This window comes from Bombina bombina, chromosome 3 (assembly GCF_027579735.1).
Source record: "Bombina bombina isolate aBomBom1 chromosome 3, aBomBom1.pri, whole genome shotgun sequence".
In the NCBI taxonomy this organism is placed as follows: Eukaryota; Metazoa; Chordata; class Amphibia; order Anura; family Bombinatoridae; genus Bombina; species Bombina bombina.
The window spans coordinates 263878329-263898023 of NC_069501.1; the positions used below are offsets into that span (position 1 = coordinate 263878329).

Below are 19695 nucleotides of genomic sequence, written 5' to 3' on the forward strand. Positions count from 1 at the left end.
CCAGATAGTTAGTCCAATAAAAAAGTATCATTGCTCAATGTATTACTCTTGTTATCTATCTATCTATATAAAATGTTTTTGTACCTATATATATATATATATATATATATATATATATATATACACACAGGGAGTGCAGAATTATTAGGCAAGTTGTATTTTTGAGGATTAATTTTATTATTGAACAACAACCATGTTCTCAATGAACCCAAAAAACTAATTAATATCAAAGCTGAATATTTTTGGAAGTAGTTTTTAGTTTGTTTTTAGTTTTAGCTATTTTAGGGGGATATCTGTGTGTGCAGGTGACTATTACTGTGCATAATTATTAGGCAACTTAACAAAAAACAAATATATACCCATTTCAATTATTTATTTTTTACCAGTGAAACCAATATAACATCTCAACATTCACAAATATACATTTCTGACATTCAAAAACAAAACAAAAACAAATCAGTGACCAATATAGCCACCTTTCTTTGCAAGGACACTCAAAAGCCTGCCATCCATGGATTCTGTCAGTGTTTTGATCTGTTCACCATCAACATTGCGTGCAGCAGCAACCACAGCCTCCCAGACACTGTTCAGAGAGGTGTACTGTTTTCCCTCCTTGTAAATCTCACATTTGATGATGGACCACAGGTTTTCAATGGGGTTCAGATCAGGTGAACAAGGAGGCCATGTCATTAGATTTTCTTCTTTTATACCCTTTCTTGCCAGCCACGCTGTGGAGTACTTGGACGCGTGTGATGGAGCATTGTCCTGCATGAAAATCATGTTTTTCTTGAAGGATGCAGACTTCTTCCTGTACCACTGCTTGAAGAAGGTGTCTTCCAGAAACTGGCAGTAGGACTGGGAGTTGAGCTTGACTCCATCCTCAACCCGAAAAGGCCCCACAAGCTCATCTTTGATGATACCAGCCCAAACCAGTACTACACCTCTACCTTGCTGGCGTCTGAGTCGGACTGGAGCTCTCTGCCCTTTACCAATCCAGCCACGGGCCCATCCATCTGGCCCATCAAGACTCACTCTCATTTCATCAGTCCATAAAACCTTAGAAAAATCAGTCTTGAGATATTTCTTGGCCCAGTCTTGACGTTTCAGCTTGTGTGTCTTGTTCAGTGGTGGTCGTCTTTCAGCCTTTCTTACCTTGGCCATGTCTCTGAGTATTGCACACCTTGTGCTTTTGGGCACTCCAGTGATGTTGCAGCTCTGAAATATGGCCAAACTGGTGGCAAGTGGCATCTTGGCAGCTGCACGCTTGACTTTTCTCAGTTCATGGGCAGTTATTTTGCGCCTTGGTTTTTCCACGCGCTTCTTGCGACCCTGTTGACTATTTTGAATGAAACGCTTGATTGTTCGATGATCACGCTTCAGAAGCTTTGCAATTTTAAGAGTGCTGCATCCCTCTGCAAGATATCTCACTATTTTTGACTTTTCTGAGCCTGTCAAGTCCTTGACCCATTTTGCCAAAGGAAAGGAAGTTGCCTAATAATTATGCACACCTGATATAGGGTGTTGATGTCATTAGACCACACCCCTTCTCATTACAGAGATGCACATCACCTAATATGCTTAATTGGTAGTAGGCTTTCGAGCCTATACAGCTTGGAGTAAGACAACATGCATAAAGAGGATGATGTGGTCAAAATACTCATTTGCCTAATAATTCTGCACTCCCTGTATATATATTCTATATATATAGGTACTCATTAAACATATATATATATATATATATATATATATATTTATGAATTAATAGAACATATTTTTCTAAGTGAAGAACATTGGAATGTGAAATATTCATTGTTTCATGTCAGGTTAGCACACATAAGAATATGCCATCAAGTTTGTGCAAGTATGGGGGAATATGTTGTTGAGAACTCCATATTCTAAGTTTGGCTTTTTACGCTCTTCAGGTTAGCGCACTTTCAACTCATAATATAAGAACAACCTGACACGCTCAAAAAGCTTACTTCTAGAGCTCGTAATCTAGCTCTAAATTGTATATTATAAACTTGTAAGTGCAATACACATTAGGGAACCATTTATTAAAGTGCGGGCAAACAGGGTTCTGGGAATCTGTTTGCCTGTGACTGTTGATAGTGGGAAGCATGTACTTGTGCAACACCTCCACTGCTCTGTCACAACCAATCATGCAAGAGCAGGGGTGTCAATTACACCAGTCAGACTAATCTGGGGGGATTTTAAACCACCAGCTCAGAGCTGGCAGAGATGTTATGGAATAGGGGCTGTATGATGACCGCTGCTTTTTAGCTATCGGCAGCAGGCTCACTTATGCAACTCTGCAATGCAGGAGCTCTGTAGCTTGATAAATTGAGCACATAATGACACAAAGGGTTGTTTATTCACTTGAATTTGAAGGATGCCACATTGGTGGTCTTTCTCACTAAGCTCAAAGTACAGAGGATGACAGCATGGTGTTCTCTCAGGGGTTCTTCTTCCAATATGGATCATGGCACCCTCCACTACAGCTGGGAAAGGTCAGACTGCATATGGATCAACATAAGGGGGGTGGGATATCCCCTATGTTACCCCCACAAAACATACACAAACATAAAAGCATAAATCCTGCTCTTTCAAATAAGTGGCTATGTGTTCAACCAGCTGCCAGGTATTTATTATTCTTTCAACATAGAAATATGTCATAAGACTCCTCATTTGAAAGAGTGAGGCTCCACAATTCAAGTAAGGGGTTTCACATTCTTATTAGTGTCCAGTGATTATCACTGTAATAATGATAATCTGGCGGATTACATAGCATTTATAGTACAAATTTGATATCAGTGTCATGCAACCCTAGCTATGGATTCTAGAGTTTTGAGACTTTGTAAGATATGTTGCAATTCTCTTAATTTTTCCCCCACTGCATTAAAGGGAAAGTCTAGTCCAAAACAAACTTTCATTGTTTAGATAGGGTATGTAATTTTAAACAATTTTCAAATTTACATCTATCACCAATTGTACTTTGTTCTCTTGGTATTCTTAGTTGAAAGCTAAACCTAGGAGGTTCATATGCTAATTTCTAAACCCTTGAAGGCTGCCTCACATCTCAGGGCATTTTGACAGTTTTTCACCACTAGAGGGTGTTAGTTTATGAGTTTCATATAGATAACACTGTGCTCATGCACGTGGCGTTCAGAGGAGCCAGCACTGATTGGCTAAAATGCAAGTCTGTCAAAAGAACTGAAATAAGGGGGCAGTCTGCAGAGGCTTAGATACAAGCAGGGAATATGAATAGACCGGTCCGGTCGCCAATGGCGAGTAAAAATTCTTGCGGGCAAGTAAAATTTTTAAGTTACCAGCCCGAACGGCGACCTGACATTTTAAGTGAGATATAAAGAAGCAAGTAAAAAAAATGTCAAATTGCCTTCCACATATGCGCACACACGGGAATGGAGGGAAGAAAGGGGAGGTTCTTTCTGTTTAATGCATTCAAAGACCTCCCCTTATCTCCATGGCTCTTGGTCTCTTCCTTGTCAGTTGCTACTTCCCACCCCTAAGGTTATCTGCGCGGGAAGACATCCTGCTAGAGCGGTGAGTGTTTCTTCTCCGTGTGTGTGTATGAATGAAGTATGGGTTTAAGTGACTATATAGTTATGGTAGGCAGCTTGCTCACGTACATTATGCTGACGTACTCCAGGGTCCTCTGCAGTACTTCAGCACAATGTACACGATCAAGCTGCCTACCATAATATAGAGCAGTGCACAATTTTTCTGGATGCTATTAATGCTCCAAAAACTGACTTTACCAATTAGTAGAGAACATATCATCTCCATGCACCCAGTTAAATCTGCTGGCGCGGCACTGACAGTCGCGCTAGTAGTTGAAAGGCAGCCAGGCAGAAAGGGGGGGAAACAAAGTATTTTTAACATGCTCGTTATCTCACCTATTTATGCAGTACCACTCAAAGCGCTATAGGTTAAAGGGTGGCAGAATTAAATATGCTAAGTCAATCGTAACCCAACATATGCTGAAGGAAAATTTAAAAAAAGCTCAATTATATCTTCTTTTTTTTTCCCTTAGAAGAAAATAAGTCAAGACGGTACATACAGTTTTTCAAAGATAATATCCCTGTTTTTTTCTACCTGGTGATAGAAAAATATTTTCTAAAGTTAAAGCCTTTTTATTAATGCTCTAGTCCCAAGTAGTAAGCAGCTTGCAAAGCATTCAAATTGGGACCTCTGTCTGCAATGCATGTGAGATTACAATAACACTATTTATATTGCATTTTTACATAAGATATATACACACTACATGCAGATATGCACGAGCGACTAAAGTTTCTTGTGGGCTGGTAAGTTTTATGATTTACTCGCCCGATGGGCGAGGGGAGTTTTTGGGTATTCATAGGCCCTGTACAAGGTAATCACAGAGGTAAAAGGAGTATTAATATAATGGTGTTGGTTATACAAAACTAGGGAATGGGTAATAAAGGGATTATCTATATTTTAAAACAATACATATTCTGGTGTAGACTGTGCCTTTAAGTTTCTGTAATTTTGTACCAGGCATACCTAGTGTTCTTTCAGTTGATGGTGACGCAATGGTTCTTATCTTCTAAATGATAGATACGCAATTCAAATTAAATAAAAATTCACATGGTTCAATAAAATAAGAAAACATTACCGTTTTGAAGATACTTCAGCATAATGAGAAGAAACCCAACAAAAGCAGTGACGATTATTCCCAGAATCAATAAATGATATTCCCAAATTGTGGCTCCTGCAAATGTACAAACCAACACTTATATTAGCTTTGAGTACACTGAATAAGGTATTGGAAAACTGTAACAAGTGTGTTTCATCTAGAAATATTACTGCTCCTCATATTTTCTATGGGTGGCGTTGAGCAGCAATTTCTGCTAGTATTACAAGTTGAAAGTAAATGTGATCGCTCTAATGCAATCGCATTTAACGCTCAAACTTTTGGCCAGAAAAAACAGTTGCACTAAACTATTCTATTTACCCGTAAACTTCCACACCCCCCCCATTGCAAAGTAACCCACTAGCATCTAAACCCTCTAACCTAACACCCCCTAAGTTACCCCAAAACAGCCTAACCTTACCTGTAAAAAAAAAAAATTAACAGTACCTTTAAAAAATAAAAATAAAAAAAACAAAAACCTGAAAAAATTAAAAACCTAACCTTATCTTAAAACTAACAAACCTAACATTACTAAAAAAACAACAACCTAACATTACAATAAAACAACAAACAAACAAAAAAAATGTTATGTCTATTCTAAAACCCCACTTAAAAAAAACACCCCAAAATCAAAAACCTATACAAATACTAAACTACAGAAATAGCTTTTAAAAGGGCCTTTTGTAGAGCATTGCCCTAAAGTGTCAGCTCTTTTTTTGTTAACAAAGAAATCTACAAAACTCTACAATTAACCCTCCCCCCAAAAAAGGCTATCTAAAAAAACTACTCTAAAAATTGCCCTGAAAGGGGCATTTGGCTGGGCATTTAGCACTTCTGCTGCCCATAAAAAAAACTAATCTAAAAAAATACAGGCAAGTTTGTATTTATTTTAACTAGGTAGAATAGTTACTAAATAGTTATTAACTATTTACTAACTACCTAGCTAAAATAAATACAAATTTACCTGTAAAATAAAACCTAACCTGTCTTACACTAACACCTAACCTTACACTACAATTAAATAAATTACCTAAATTAAATACAATTAACTAAATTAAATACAATTACCTAAATTACAAAAAACCCCCACAAAATTACACAAAATAAAAAACAAATTACAAGATATTTAAACTAATTACACCTAATCTAATAGCCCTATCAAAATAAAAAAAGCCCCCCCAAAATAAAAAAAAAACCCCTAGCCTAAACTAAACTACCAATAGCCCTTAAAAGGACCTTTTGCGGGGCATTGCCCCAAAGAAATCAGCTCTTTTACCTGTAAAAAAAATACAAACAACCCCCCAACAGAAAAACCCACCACCCACACAACCAACCCCCCAAATAAAACCCTAACTAAAAAAACACTAACCCCAAGATGATCCACTTACAGTTTTCGAAGACCGGACAGCCATCCTCATCCAAGGGGGCCGAAGTCGTCATCTAAGCAGGCAGAAGTCTTCATCCAGACGGCATCTTCTATCTTCATCCATTCGGCGCGGAGCGGCTCCAGCTTCAAGACATCCGGCGCGGAGCATCCTCTTCTTCCGACAACTACCCGATGAATGAAGGTTCCTTTAAGTGACGTCATCCAAGATGGCGTCCCTTAGATTCCGACTGGCTGATAGAATTTTATCAGCCAATCGGAATTAAGGTTGAAAAATCCTATTGGCTGATGCAATCAGCCAATAGGATTGAACTTCAATCCTATTGGCTGATCCAATCAGCCAATAGAATGTGAGCTCAATCCTATTGGCTGATTGCATCAGCCAATAGGATTTTTTCAACCTTAATTCCGATTGGCTGATAGAATTCTATCAGCCAATCGGAATCTAAGGGACGCCATCTTGGATGATGTCACTTAAAGGAACCTTCATTCGTTAACTATTAGTTATATTGTAGCTAGCTTAGGGTTTATTTTATAGGTAAGTATTTAGTTTTAAATAGGAATTATTTAGTTATTAATAGTAGTTTTTCTTTAGATTTATTTTAATTATATTTAAGTTAGTGTGTGTTAGGGTTAGACTTAGGTTTAGGGGTTAATAAATGGGGACGGCAGATTAGGGGTTAATAAATGTAGATAGGTGGCGGCGATGTTAGGGGCGGCAGATTAGGGGTTAATAATATTTAACTAGTGTTTGTGATGCAGGAGTACGGCGGTTTAGGGGTTAATATGTTTATTATAGTGGCGGAGATGTCGGGAGCGGCAGATTAGCGGTTAATAATTTTATTTTAGTGTTTGCGATGCGGGTGGGCCTCAGTTTAGGCGTTAATAGGTAGTTTATGGGTGTTAGTGTACTTTTTAGCACTTTAGTTATGAGTTTTATGCTACAGCTTTGTAGTGTAAAACTCATAACTACTGACTTTAGAATGCATTATGAATCTTGCGGGATAGGCTGTACCGCTCACTTTTTGGCCTAAAAAAAAAAAAGGTATGGAAGTCCCATTGAAAATAGACTTTACGCAAATTGCGTAAGTTAATTTGCGGTACGGCCAAAAAAGTGTGCGGGACAGCTGTACCTACAAGTCTCGTAATAGCAGCGGTAGTGAAAAAGCAGCGTTATGAGCCTTAACGCTGCTTTTTTACTCATAACGCAAAACTCGTAATCTAGCCGAATGTGCGGCTGTTGACCGCATAAAGAGGTTGCTGGGGACGGAAGATAAAAAGATGGATGAAGAGCGCCACAGAGATAAAGATAAGAAGATTGACGCAGAGAAGGTGAAGATGGTGCTCTGCCTCCCGGATATATCTTTGGTGAGTACCATCTTTGGGGTTTAATGTTTTTTTGAATGTTTTTTTTTATTTTTTATTTTATTTTAATGGGCAGCAAAGGAGCTAAATGCCCAGCCAAATTCCCTTTTCAGGGCAATTTTTAGAGTCGTTTTTTTTTTTAAGATAGCCTTTTTGTTTAGGGGGGGTTTAATTGTAGAGTTTTAGATTTTTTTTAAGAAAAAGAGCTGACACTTTAGGGCAATGCCCTACAAAAGACCCTTTTAAGAGCTATTTCTGTAGTTTAATGTTAGCATAGGTTTTTTATTTTGGGGTGTTTTTAAGTGGGGTTTTAGAATTAGCATAACTCTTTATTTTTGTAAATTTGTTTGTTGTTTTTTGTAATGGTAGTTTTTAATTTTTAGTAATGGTAGTTTTTAATTTTTAGTAATGGTAGTTTTTAATTTTTAGTAATGGTATTTTTTCAGTAATGTTAGGTTTGTTAGTTTTAAGGTAAGGTTAGTTTTTTTATTTCTTCAGGTAAGTTTTTTTTTTTAAGGTAGTTTTTTTTACAGGTAAGGTTAATCTGTTTTGGGGTAACTTAGGGGGTTTAAGGTTAGTGGATTTTAATAGTGGGTTACTTTGCAATAGGGGTTGTGGTGGTTTAGGTGTTAATAGTGTAGTAGGTTACTTTGCAATATGGGGGATGGCGGTTTAGTGGTTAATAGTGTAGTGGGGACTTTGCGGTGGGGGTTGTGGCAGTTAAGGGGCTAATAGTGTAGTGGGTTAATTTGCGATAGGGTTGTGGCGGTTAAGGGGTTAATAGTGTAGTAAAAACTTTGCAATGGGGTTGTAGCGGTTAGAGGGTTAATAGAGTAGTTGATTACTTTGTCATGGGGGTTGGTGCTGTTTAAGGGTGAATAGTGTAGTAGGTTACTTTGCAATGTGGGGGTGGCGGTTTAGGGGTTAATAGTGTAGTAGGGACTTTGCGGTGGGCTATGTGGCGGGTTAGGAGTTATTAGAGTAGGGTGCTTATGGCGATTTGGGTTAGTTTTTTTTTTTCACTTTTCTCTCTCCTTTGAAGTCAGTGGAAGAGTACGTTTACACAGTCTCAATATTGTAACTTATGCTCTTTGCACGCATTGGGTTAGCGCGCAACCAAAAAAGATTTACTTTCAACTTGTAATACGCGCAGGAGCGATAATTACCTAGTTGGTTAACCAGATTAAATCGGAATGCTGCAAAATAATTTTTAAATTTGTACAAAAAAATACATAGAACTGTGCAGGGCTTGGTTATATAGATGGAAAATTAAATCTACTGGCACAACTTACTTTGCACGCTAATTTTCACACTTCTCCTTATAGGGTGCTTTAAGCTTGCATGTTCCACACGACACGTATACACAGCACCATCATCTTGAAGGGCTGCAGTGAGCATGAAGAAACTGGAAAGGCTGTAGGTACCATTGCTGTGGAGCTTGTGGCTTTTCAGTAGGACATTCTTCAATACAGTTGGCAACAACTTCTGATTTGGCTGCTCTCGTAACCATTCAATGCTAACATCAAGTGGATAGTAATATGAGGCGTCACATACAAGTTTATGTTCCAGCCCCTCAGAAAGTAATAATGAATCAGCATTTATTGTAACAGTAGGGCTTTCTGTGGAGACACAACAATATGTTTTGTTTTTGTTTGTTTTTTACATTTGAATATTCTTGTTTGTAAAAATGTATTTGATAAATTAATATATGCTTGAACACTTATTGCAGAATAAGTTCTGGTACATTAAAAATGACCTTATAGGATTTGAGTATGGGACCCTCCTTTAGAAATTTACAGAAGAATTAAACACATGGCCAATCATAGGCATGTAAGATATGTTCATAAATATGAGCTCTATATGGAGAGAATCTCCCAAAGGAAACAAAATCATGTGTAACGTATTACTTGGCTCTTCTATTCTCAAATTTGTACATCTGTAATATTAAAATAAGATATTATTATTTGTGTTATAAAATACATTATACTCTAATGCAACAAATGCACTTTTTAGGGCCATATAAGTTAGCTGATTTGTATACTGTGCAGTCAGTCTGTCTGTCTATGCCAGGCCTGGAGGTCAATGATGTGATGTAAAACCCAGAGCTCTAAAAACATAATGTATGCTTACCTGATAAATTAATTTATTTTATGTTGATGAGAGTCCAAGATCCATTACTCCTGGTAATTACTCTTCTCTACCTATAGGAGGAGGCAAAGATTCCCAAACCCCAAGAGTCCTATAAAACCCCTCCCACTTCACACATACCTCAGTCTGACGTATAGTCAAGCAAATAACGTAAGAAAATGAATAAGAGCCATAAAAGGAGCAGGGGAAATAAAATGTGTTTTCTTTCATACAGGTGGTGAGAGTCCATGATCCATTACTCCTAGGAACTAATACCCAAGCTGTGAAGTGCACGAGTAGTAATAACATGAAGGGAGGAATTTAAAAAACATGAGAGATTAAACTACCGACCCCAATAAAAATTCTCTTTTTTTGAAGGCACTTAAAATAAATCTAACAGGCAAGAAATCAAACTGAGACAGCTTGAAGAAAATTCTTACCAAAGGCTGCTTCAGAAGAAGCAAAAACATCAAAATGGCAGAATATTGTAAACATATGCAAAGAAGACCAAGTAGCTGCCTTGAAATCTGGTCAGAGCTGAAGCCTCAGTTTTTGAAAGCCCAAGAAGTGGCAACTGGCCTAGTAAAATGAGCAGTAATCCGTTGTGGTGGAGGCTGACCTGCCTCCAAGTAAGCCCTGAGAATTAAAAGTTTTAACCAAGAGGCCAAAGAAACAGCAGAAACTGAATGCAAAGATCTCTCTGAAGCATTATTAGGACACAAAGAAGGACCAAACATCTAATAAATAATACTTACTAGTAGACACTCGTCCACCAGCAAATAAGCATCAGACAGCCAAACCATTACTGAAACAGCAGAGGTTATGGAATAGGAGTATATTTTAGATCCATAAAGGGAGGCAAAAGACAAGACCCTGCAACAAATTATAGAAACATTTCCCATGAGGTGAAAAAAGAATCACAAACCATACCCCATATACATCCCTGTGACAAGCACTGTACTCCGAAGGGAAACATAGCCTAAATATAGACTGAAAACCCCTCTCTCTGAAGAATCAAATGCACATCTTCAGTCTTTAACCACCTCCAGTAGAGGCAGAGTAAAGACTGAGGTATGTGTGAGGTGGGAGGGGTTTTATAGGGCTCTTGGGGTTTGGGAATCTTTGCCTCCAACTAGTAGAGAAGAGTAATTCCCAGGAGTAATGGATTGTGGACTCTCACCACCTGTATGAAACAAATAATATTTTGACTAGGTATGCAAGTTCAGATCATTCTAACTTTCAAAAGCATCACTAAAGTTAAACTAAATTTTGTAAGCGTTAACGTGAATCAATCCCACTTCCAAAATCAACATTATACTAAATTAACCTGAAATCAAATTAAAAGTTATGATGATATGCTGATGAAAACAACATCTTGCTTAATTGAACATTAAAGTCCTGTTGTTTTTTGTTTTTGTAAATGAGCGACTGATTGTGTGCTGTGTAGATGTGGTGCCAGCTAGTAGAAAAGAAGCCTGGCAGGCAGCATGCTGGGAATATTAACTGTGGCCTATGTAACTAGGGACACTAAACCCAATTTTTATCTTTCATGATTCAGATAGAGGATGCAATTTTAGACAAGTTTCTAATTTACTCCTATTATCAATTTTTCTTCATTCTCTTGCTATCTTTATTTAAAAAGCAGGAATGTGATGCATAGGAGCCGGCCCATTTTTGGTTGAGAACCTGCGTTATGCTTGCTTATTGGTGGGTATAGATGTAAGCCTCCAATAAGCAAGTGCTATCCATGGTGCTGAACCTAAAATGGGCTGGCTGCTAAGATTTACATTCCTGCTTTTAAAATAAAGATAGCAAGAGAATGAATAAAATTTGATAATAGGAGTAAATTAGAAAGTTGCTTAAAATTTCATGCTCTTGCTATCTTTATTTAAAAAGCAGGAATGTGATGCATAGGAGCCGGCCCATTTTTGGTTGAGAACCTGCGTTATGCTTGCTTATTGGTGGGTATAGATGTAAGCCTCCAATAAGCAAGTGCTATCCATGGTGCTGAACCTAAAATGGGCTGGCTGTAAGATTTACATTCCTGCTTTTAAAATAAAGATAGCAAGAGAATGAATAAAATTTGATAATAGGAGTAAATTAGAAAGTTGCTTAAAATTTCATGCTCTATCTGAATCATGAAAGAAAAAATTAGGTTCACTGTCCCTATAAGTGTAACTGTAAAAAGGCAAATCACATCAGCAAGCAGCTATGTACTGACAACTGCAGGGAGTTGAACTTCAGTTGAAACTAAGGACTGCAGAACTGTTGCTGCTGCACTTCTTCTGTTAGGCATATAACATTAATAGCATTTCTCATGCAAGTTATAGCTATCTTTATATATGGACATATTACAATTTCCCTGATGTACCATACACACAAGTTACCTGCTAATAAATAAGACCATTTCTTATTCCTTATCTTGTGTAATCTAAGAGGGAAATACACAAGAATACTACAGCACTACAGAATTACTGTAAGAATTCAAATTTCTTTGTCTAATTAGCTAAATGTCTCCAAAACCACGTTATACACCTAGATTACAAGTTTTGCGCTATAGAGGGTGCGAAACGAACGCAACAAAAGTTGCGTTATTTCACCCTCCATAGCGCTGCCATTACAAGTTTTTGAAAAGCCGCCTTGTGCGTGCTATATGGTGGGCGATAAACTCCATACCGCACAAAATCCAAGGGCTGATTTGACGTGCTCGTGCACGCTTTTCCCATAGACATCAATGGGGAGAGCGTGTTAGAAAAAAACTAACACCTGATCGCCGTAACGCAACCCCATTGATGTCTATAGGGGAAAAATATTTAAGTTTAAACCTAACGCCCTAACATAAACCCCAAGTCTAAACCCCTAATCTGCTGCCCCCGACATCGCCGACACCTAAATAAAGTTATTAACCCCTAATCTGCCGCCCCCGACATCGACAACAACGAAATAAAATTATTAACCCATAATCTGCTGCTCCCGATATCGCCGCCACTATAATAAAGTTATTAACCGCTATTCCCCCACACCTTAACATCGCCGCCACTATAATAAAGATATAAACCCCTATACCTCTGGCCTCCCACATCACCACCACTAAATAAAACTATTAACCCCTAAACCTAACAACCCCTAAGTTTAAATTAAAATTACAATATCCTTATCTTAAAATAAATAAAACCTTACCTGTGAAAAAAAAACAACTAAGTTTAAACTAACAATTAACCTAGCATAACTATTAGACTAAAATTAAAATAACTACAAATTAAATTAACTAAATTAGACATTAAAAAAACATAACACTACGAAAAAATTAATTCTAAAATTACAAAAAATAAAAAATATTAAATTACAAAAAATAAAAAATACTAAATTACAGAAATTAACAAACACTAAATTACGAAAAATAACAAACAAAATTATCCAAAATAAAAACAATTACACCTAATCTAATAGCCCTATAAAAATAAAAAAGCCCCCCCCAATAAAAAAAGTAGCCCTTAAAAGGGCCTTTTGTAGAGCATTGCTCTAAAGAAATCAGTTCTTTTCCCTGTAAAAAAATACAAAGACCACCCCCAACAGTAAAACCCACCACCCAACTAACTCTCTAAAATAAAAAACCTAACTAATAAAAGCCTAAGCTATCCATTGCCCTGCATTTAGCTCTTTTGCATTGCCCTGAAAAGGGCATTTAGCTCTTTTACGAAAGCCCAAACCCTGATCTAAAAAAAAAAAACCCAAAAAAGTTAAAAAAAAACTAACACTAATCCCCAACAATCCACTTACAGTTTCTGAAGTCCGGACATCCAGGCGGCGAGAAGTCTTCATCCAGGTGACGAGGTCTTCATCCATCCAAACGGTGTCTTCTATCTTCATCCCAGCGGCATCTTCTTTCTTCATCCCGGAGGCGCGGTGTAGGTCCATCCTTTAAGACATCCAACGCGGATCATCCTCTTCATACGGTCGTCGCCATATACTGAATCTTCAATGCAAGGGAGCCTTTTCAAAATGGTGTCCCTTGCATTACTATTGGCTGATTTGATTCTTGAAATTTAAATCAGCAAATAGGATGAGAGATACTGAAATCCTATTGGCTGTTCAAACCAGCCAATAGGATGAGAGCTACTGAAATTCTATTGGCTATTCAAATCAGCTATTCAAATTTTAGAATATATTTTTTTGTAGTGTTAGTTTTTTTTTTTTTAAAGTGTAATTTAGTTTATTTAATTTGTAGTTATTTTAATTTTAGTCTAATAGTTATGTTAGGTTAATTGTTAGTTTAAACTTAGTATTTTTAATTTTACAGGTAAGTTTTTATTTATTTTAAGATAGGGATATTGTAATTTTAATTTAAAGTTAGGGAGTTGTTAGGGGTTAATATTTTAATTTAGTTTTTTTGCGATGTGGGGGGCTGGTGGTTTAGGGGTTAATAGGCTTACTTATTGGCGGTGATGTGGGAGGCCAGAGGTTTAGGGGTTAATAACTTTATTTAGTGGTGGCGATGTCGGGAGCGGCAGATTAGGGGTTAATACATTTAATTTAGTGTTTGCAATGCAGGAGGGCCTCGGTTTACAGGTTAATAGGCAGTTTATGGGTGTTAGTGTACTTTGTAACATTTTAGTTATGAGTTTTGTGTAACAGTTTTGTTGCGCTAAACTCATAACTACTGGTCTCAGATTACAGAACAGATCGTGTCGGTATAGCAAGCTTTTTAGCCTCACCGCAAAACTCTTAATGGCTGCGCTATGGAAATCCCACACAAAAACGTAATTTTTTTAAATGCGGGATTGATGTTGGGATACAGGCTAAAATGCTTGCGGTACAGCTATAATGACAAGTTTCGTAATGGCTGCATTCCGGTTTTTACGCTGAAATGGCCATTTTTCTTCAGCGTTAAAAACGGAACGCAAAACTTGTAATCTAGGTGATTGTGCTCCATAAGACCCATCACCCTGTCAAAGTTCATGGTACTGTAGTTTTGACTAATCATTATTATATCTCTTCCTAAACAAAAATGTATTTTTTTTTGTAGTTTAATAAATGTAAAAAAAAAAAATTATTAAGTTAAAACGTTTTACATTTTTTGTGTCAGTGACATTTGTTCATTAGTTAAAATTTTTGTTAAAAGCCTTTGAAAGGGACAGTCTACACCAGAATTGTTATTGTTTAAAAAGATAGATAATCCCTTTATTACTTATTCACCAGTTTTGCATAACCAACACAGTTATAATAATACACTTTTTTACCTCTGTGATTACCTTGTAGCTAAGCCTCTGCAAACTGCACCCTTATTTCAGTTCTTTTGAAAAACTTGCATTTTAGCCAATCAGCGCTGGCTCCTAGGTAACTCCACGTGCGTGAGCACAGTGTTATCTATATGACACACATGAACTAATGCCCTCTAGTGGTGAAAAACTGTCAAAATGCATTCAGATAAGAGACGGCCTTCAAGGGCTAAGAAATTAGCATATGGACCTACCTAGGTTTAGCTTTCAACTAAAAATACCAAAAGAACAAAGCAAAATTGGTGATAAAAGTAAATTGGAAAGTTGTTTAAAATTACATGCCCTATCTGAATCATGAAAGTTTATTTTGGATTAGACTGTCCCTTATAAGGTTAATAACTACAATACATTACTGTAATACATACCTACAACTTGTACATGGATTTCCTGGTCAGCATATAATGAAGACACAGATACTGAACAGAAATATACCCCTTCATTGTCAACAGTCATGCTAGTCAAAAGAAGGGAGGCGCTTCCATTTGGTATTCCTTCTACATTCATTGAAATTCCTTTAAGATGATATTTTATCAGCTTTGTGGATCCATTGTAAGAAAGTATTGTAAACTTTTGGCCACCCTTTCTCCGTAAACTCCACTGGATATTAACAACTGCCTTGTGATCCACAGAGAATTTGCAGTCCAATAAGACATTGGCATTTAGTCTTGTCTGAACAACTGGAGTCTTGGTACTCAACATAAACGCAGCTGCAGAACAAATAGCATTTATTTATAAAAAAACCAAATGATTACAGGCTTTTATTTAACATGTGCAGGTTTCTAAATGAAATCAAACTTATGTAGGAATTGAGAACTTTTTATGTAATTAAAAAGAAAATGAGTTGTTCACTCTAGCTAGAGTTGACAAAAAGTTATTATGTAGTGATACAGCTTCAAACAACTGTAAGATAAACTGCTGGACCACATACTATATCTGATAACCTAGATACTGCTGTATAGCTTATAATTAAGATTCCCAGAATATCTGCAGCGTTTGTAATCTATATAAAAACCTAACTGTGAAAAATTAATTTTTGTTTATCACTTTATTTAATCAAAGAGGAATAAATTGATCTAAAAATGTGAAATTTTGAGTTTTTCTAACAAAACTAATAGCGCTGCATTTCAGAAGATAATTGCGTTTCATTTACCAGATACATGCAGGACATCTCCGTGGGAGCTGTAAAGGTGGGGCACAGCATCTTCATTCAGCTGCCTCTCTGAAAGTTTAGTAAAAAATATTGTCAAATGAAAATTGTTGTTTATGTGCTTAATGGTGTTAGTGAACCAGGAATCCAGTGTACTTTCTTTCATCTGGATACCAGGCCATAGGATCTGGATGTTGTCAGTGAAATAGACCTTAATCTCACATACTAAATCATATCCATCATCTTTCAAAAACTGGATAAAATTCACTGATGATTCTGCAAACAAACAAAAACAAATATAAAATGCATTTTTATTTGGGTTCAGAGTAAAACAGATCTAAAGGTTCATCACACATAAAGTATATCAGAAATGAAGCACTGCATTACAAAAAAAAACATTTAAAACAATTTACAAGATTTTGAAAATAAAGGGCAGTTCAAGCATACACTTTTTGAAAAGCCTGGTCTTCATGGTTATGGCCAATTAGTAACATATGTAAACGAACTTGTGCTCTGAGTCAGCATATTCCATAGTCAGTTAAATTTCTCCATTTTCTAAGGTCAGTTAAAGTGATGGTAAACTTGACATGTTTTAAAATCAGTTCTGAAACTTAAGTAATATTTCAGGGACTCTAATTGATCACTTCTAATAAAGATGCACAGTAACTTAATTAATCTAGCCGTGCCACCAACTTAAATCTCATACGGCTAGATTTAGAGTTCTGCGGCCAAAGGGGTGCATTAGCTACGCGTGCTTTTTTCCCCCCCCGCACCTTTTAAATACCGCTGGTATTTAGAGTTCACAGAATGGCTGCGTTAGGCTCCAAAAAAGGGAGCGTAGAGCATATTTACCGCCTCTGCAACTCTAAATACCAGTGTTGCTTATGGATGCGGCCAGCTTCAAAAACGTGCTCGTGCACGATTCCCCCATAGAAAACAATGGGGCTGTTTGAGTTGAAAAAATAACTAACACCTGCAAAAAAGCAGCGTTCAGCTCCTAACGCAGCCCCATTGTTTTCTATGGGGAAACACTTCCTACGTCTGCACCTAACACTCTAACATGTACCCCGAGTCTAAACACCCCTAACCTTACACTTATTAACCCCTAATCTGCCGCCCCCGCTATCGCTGACACCTGCATTTTTTTTTAACCCCTAATCTGCCGCTCGGTACACCGCCGCAACCTACATTATACCTATGTACCCCTCATCTGCTGCCCCTAACACTGCCGACCCCTATATTATATTTATTAACCCCTAATCTGCCCCCCACAACGTCGCCGTCAGCTACCTACAATAATTAACCCCTAATCTGCCGACCGGAGCTCACCGCTATTCTAAATTTTTTAACCCCTAAAGCTAAGTCTAACCCTAACACTAACACCACCCTAAGTTAAATATAATTTAAATCTAACAAAATAAATTAACTCTTATTATATAAATTATTCCTATTTAAAGCTAAATACTTACCTGTAAAATAAACCCTAATATAGCTACAATATAAATTATAATTATATTGTAGCTATTTTATTTCCGATCAGCCAATAGAATGCGATCTCAATCTGATTGGCTGATTGGATCAGCCAATCGGATTGAACTTGAATCTGATTGGCTGATTCCATCAGCCAATCAGAATTTTCCTACCTTAATTCCGATTGGCTGATAGAATCCTATCAGCCAATCGGAATTCGAGGGATGCCATCTTGGATGACGTCCCTTAAAGGAACCGTCATTCGTCGGGAAGTCGTCGGTGAAGATGGATGGATTCACGCTGGAGGTCTTGAAGATCAGCCGGTCATCATCGGATTGAAGAACATAGAAGATGCAGCTTGGAAGAAGATGTTTGCCGGTCCGGATGTCCTCTTCTGCCCGCTTGGATCAAGACTTCAGCCGGAGGATAGACGTCACTCTTCAGCCCCCGTTTGGGCTTGGATCAACACTTCGGAGGCTTGGATCAAGACTTCCGAGGACGGATCGGTGAACATGGCATGGTGAAGATAAGGTAGGAAGATCTTCAGGGGCTTAGTGTTAGGTTTATTTAAGGGGGGTTTGGGTTAGATTAGGGGTATGTGGGTGGTTGGTTGTAATGTTGGGGGGTGGGTATTGTATGTTTTTTTTTACAGGTAAAAGAGCTGAATTATTTGGGGCATGCCCCGCAAATGGCCCTTTTCAGGGCTGGTAAGGTAAAAGAGCTTTGAACTTTTTTAATTTAGAATAGGGTAGGGCATTTTTTTATTTTGGGGGTCTTTGTTATTTTATTAGGGGGCTTAGAGTAGGTGTAATTAGTTTAAAATTGTTGTAATATTTTTCTAATGTTTGTAAATATTTTTTTATTTTTTGTAACTTAGTTCTTTTTTATTTTTTGTACTTTAGTTAGTTTATTTAATTGTAGTTATTTGTAGGTATTTTATTTAATTAATTTTTTGATAGTGTAGTGTCAGGTTTAATTGTAGGTAATTGTAGGTAGTTTATTTAATTTATTTATTGATAGTGTAGTGTTAGGTTTAATTGTAACTTAGGTTAGGATTTATTTTACAGGTAATTTTGTAATTATTTTAACTATTTTAGCTATTAAATAGTTATTAACTATTTAATAGCTATTGTACCTGATTAAAATAAATACAAAGTTGCCTGTAAAATAAATATTAATCCTAAAATAGCTACAATATAATTATTATTTATATTGTAGCTATATTAGGGTTTATTTTACAGGTAAGTATTTAGCTTTAAATAGGAATAATTTATATAATAAGAGTTAATTTATTTTGTTAGATTTAAATTATATTTAATTTAGGGGGGTGTTAGTGTTAGGGTTAGACTTAGCTTTAGGGGTTAAAAAATTTATTAGAATAGCGGTGAGCTCCGGTCGGCAGATTAGGGGTTAATGTTTGAAGTTAGGTGTCGGCGATGTTAGGGAGCGCAGATTAGGGGTTAATACTATTTATTATAGGGTTATTGAGGCGGGAGTGAGGCGGATTAGGGGTTAATAAGTGTAGGTAGGTGGCGGCGGCGACGTTGGGGGCGGCAGATTAGGGGTTAATGTTTGAAGTTAGGTATCGGCGATGTTAGGGAGGGCAGATTAGGGGTTAATACTATTTATTATAGGGTTATTGAGGTGGGAGTGAGGCGGATTAGGGGTTAATACATTTATTATAGTAGCGATGCGGTTCGGTCGGCAGATTAGGGGTTAATAAGTGTAGGTAGGTGGCGGCGACGTTGGGGCGGCAGATTAGGGGTTAATAAATATTATGTAGGGGTCGGCGGTGTTAGTGGCAGCAGATTAGGGGTACATAGGGATAATGTAGGTGGCGGCGGTGTACGGAGCGGCAGATTAGGGGTTAAAAAAATTTAATAGAGTGGCAGCGGTGTGGGGGGGCCTCGGTTTAGGGGTACATAGGTAGTTTATGGGTGTTAGTGTACTTTAGAGCACAGTAGTTAAGAGCTTTATAAACCGGCGTTAGCCCAGAAAGCTCTTAACTACTGACTTTTTTCTGCGGCTGGAGTTTTGTCGTTAGATTTCTAACGCTCACTTCAGCCAAGACTCTAAATACCGGCGTTAGAAAGATCCCATTGAAAAGATAGGCTACGCAAATGTCGTAGGGGATCTGCGGTATGGAAAAGTTGCGGCTGCAAAGTGAGCGTTAGACCCTTTCCTGACTGACTCCAAATACCAGAGGGCGGTAAAAACCAGCGTTAGGAGCCTCTAACGCTGGTTTTGACGG

At 37.4% G+C, this 19695-nt stretch overlaps 1 protein-coding gene across 5 annotated transcripts in view; it reads right to left on the reverse strand.

Annotated features, from left to right (window-relative positions):
• Positions 1-19695, reverse strand: part of LOC128653161 (tapasin-related protein) — a 145479-nt gene that overhangs the window by 82036 nt on the left and 43748 nt on the right. For all 5 annotated transcript variants that reach the window (XM_053706288.1, XM_053706290.1, XM_053706291.1 and 2 more), the window contains exons 3-6: positions 15978-16250; positions 15193-15534; positions 8714-9040; positions 4655-4750 (exon numbers count right to left, since the gene is read on the reverse strand). In XM_053706288.1, the coding sequence (XP_053562263.1) occupies positions 4655-4750; positions 8714-9040; positions 15193-15534; positions 15978-16250 (1038 nt within the window). The remainder of the gene's footprint in view (positions 1-4654; positions 4751-8713; positions 9041-15192; positions 15535-15977; positions 16251-19695) is intronic.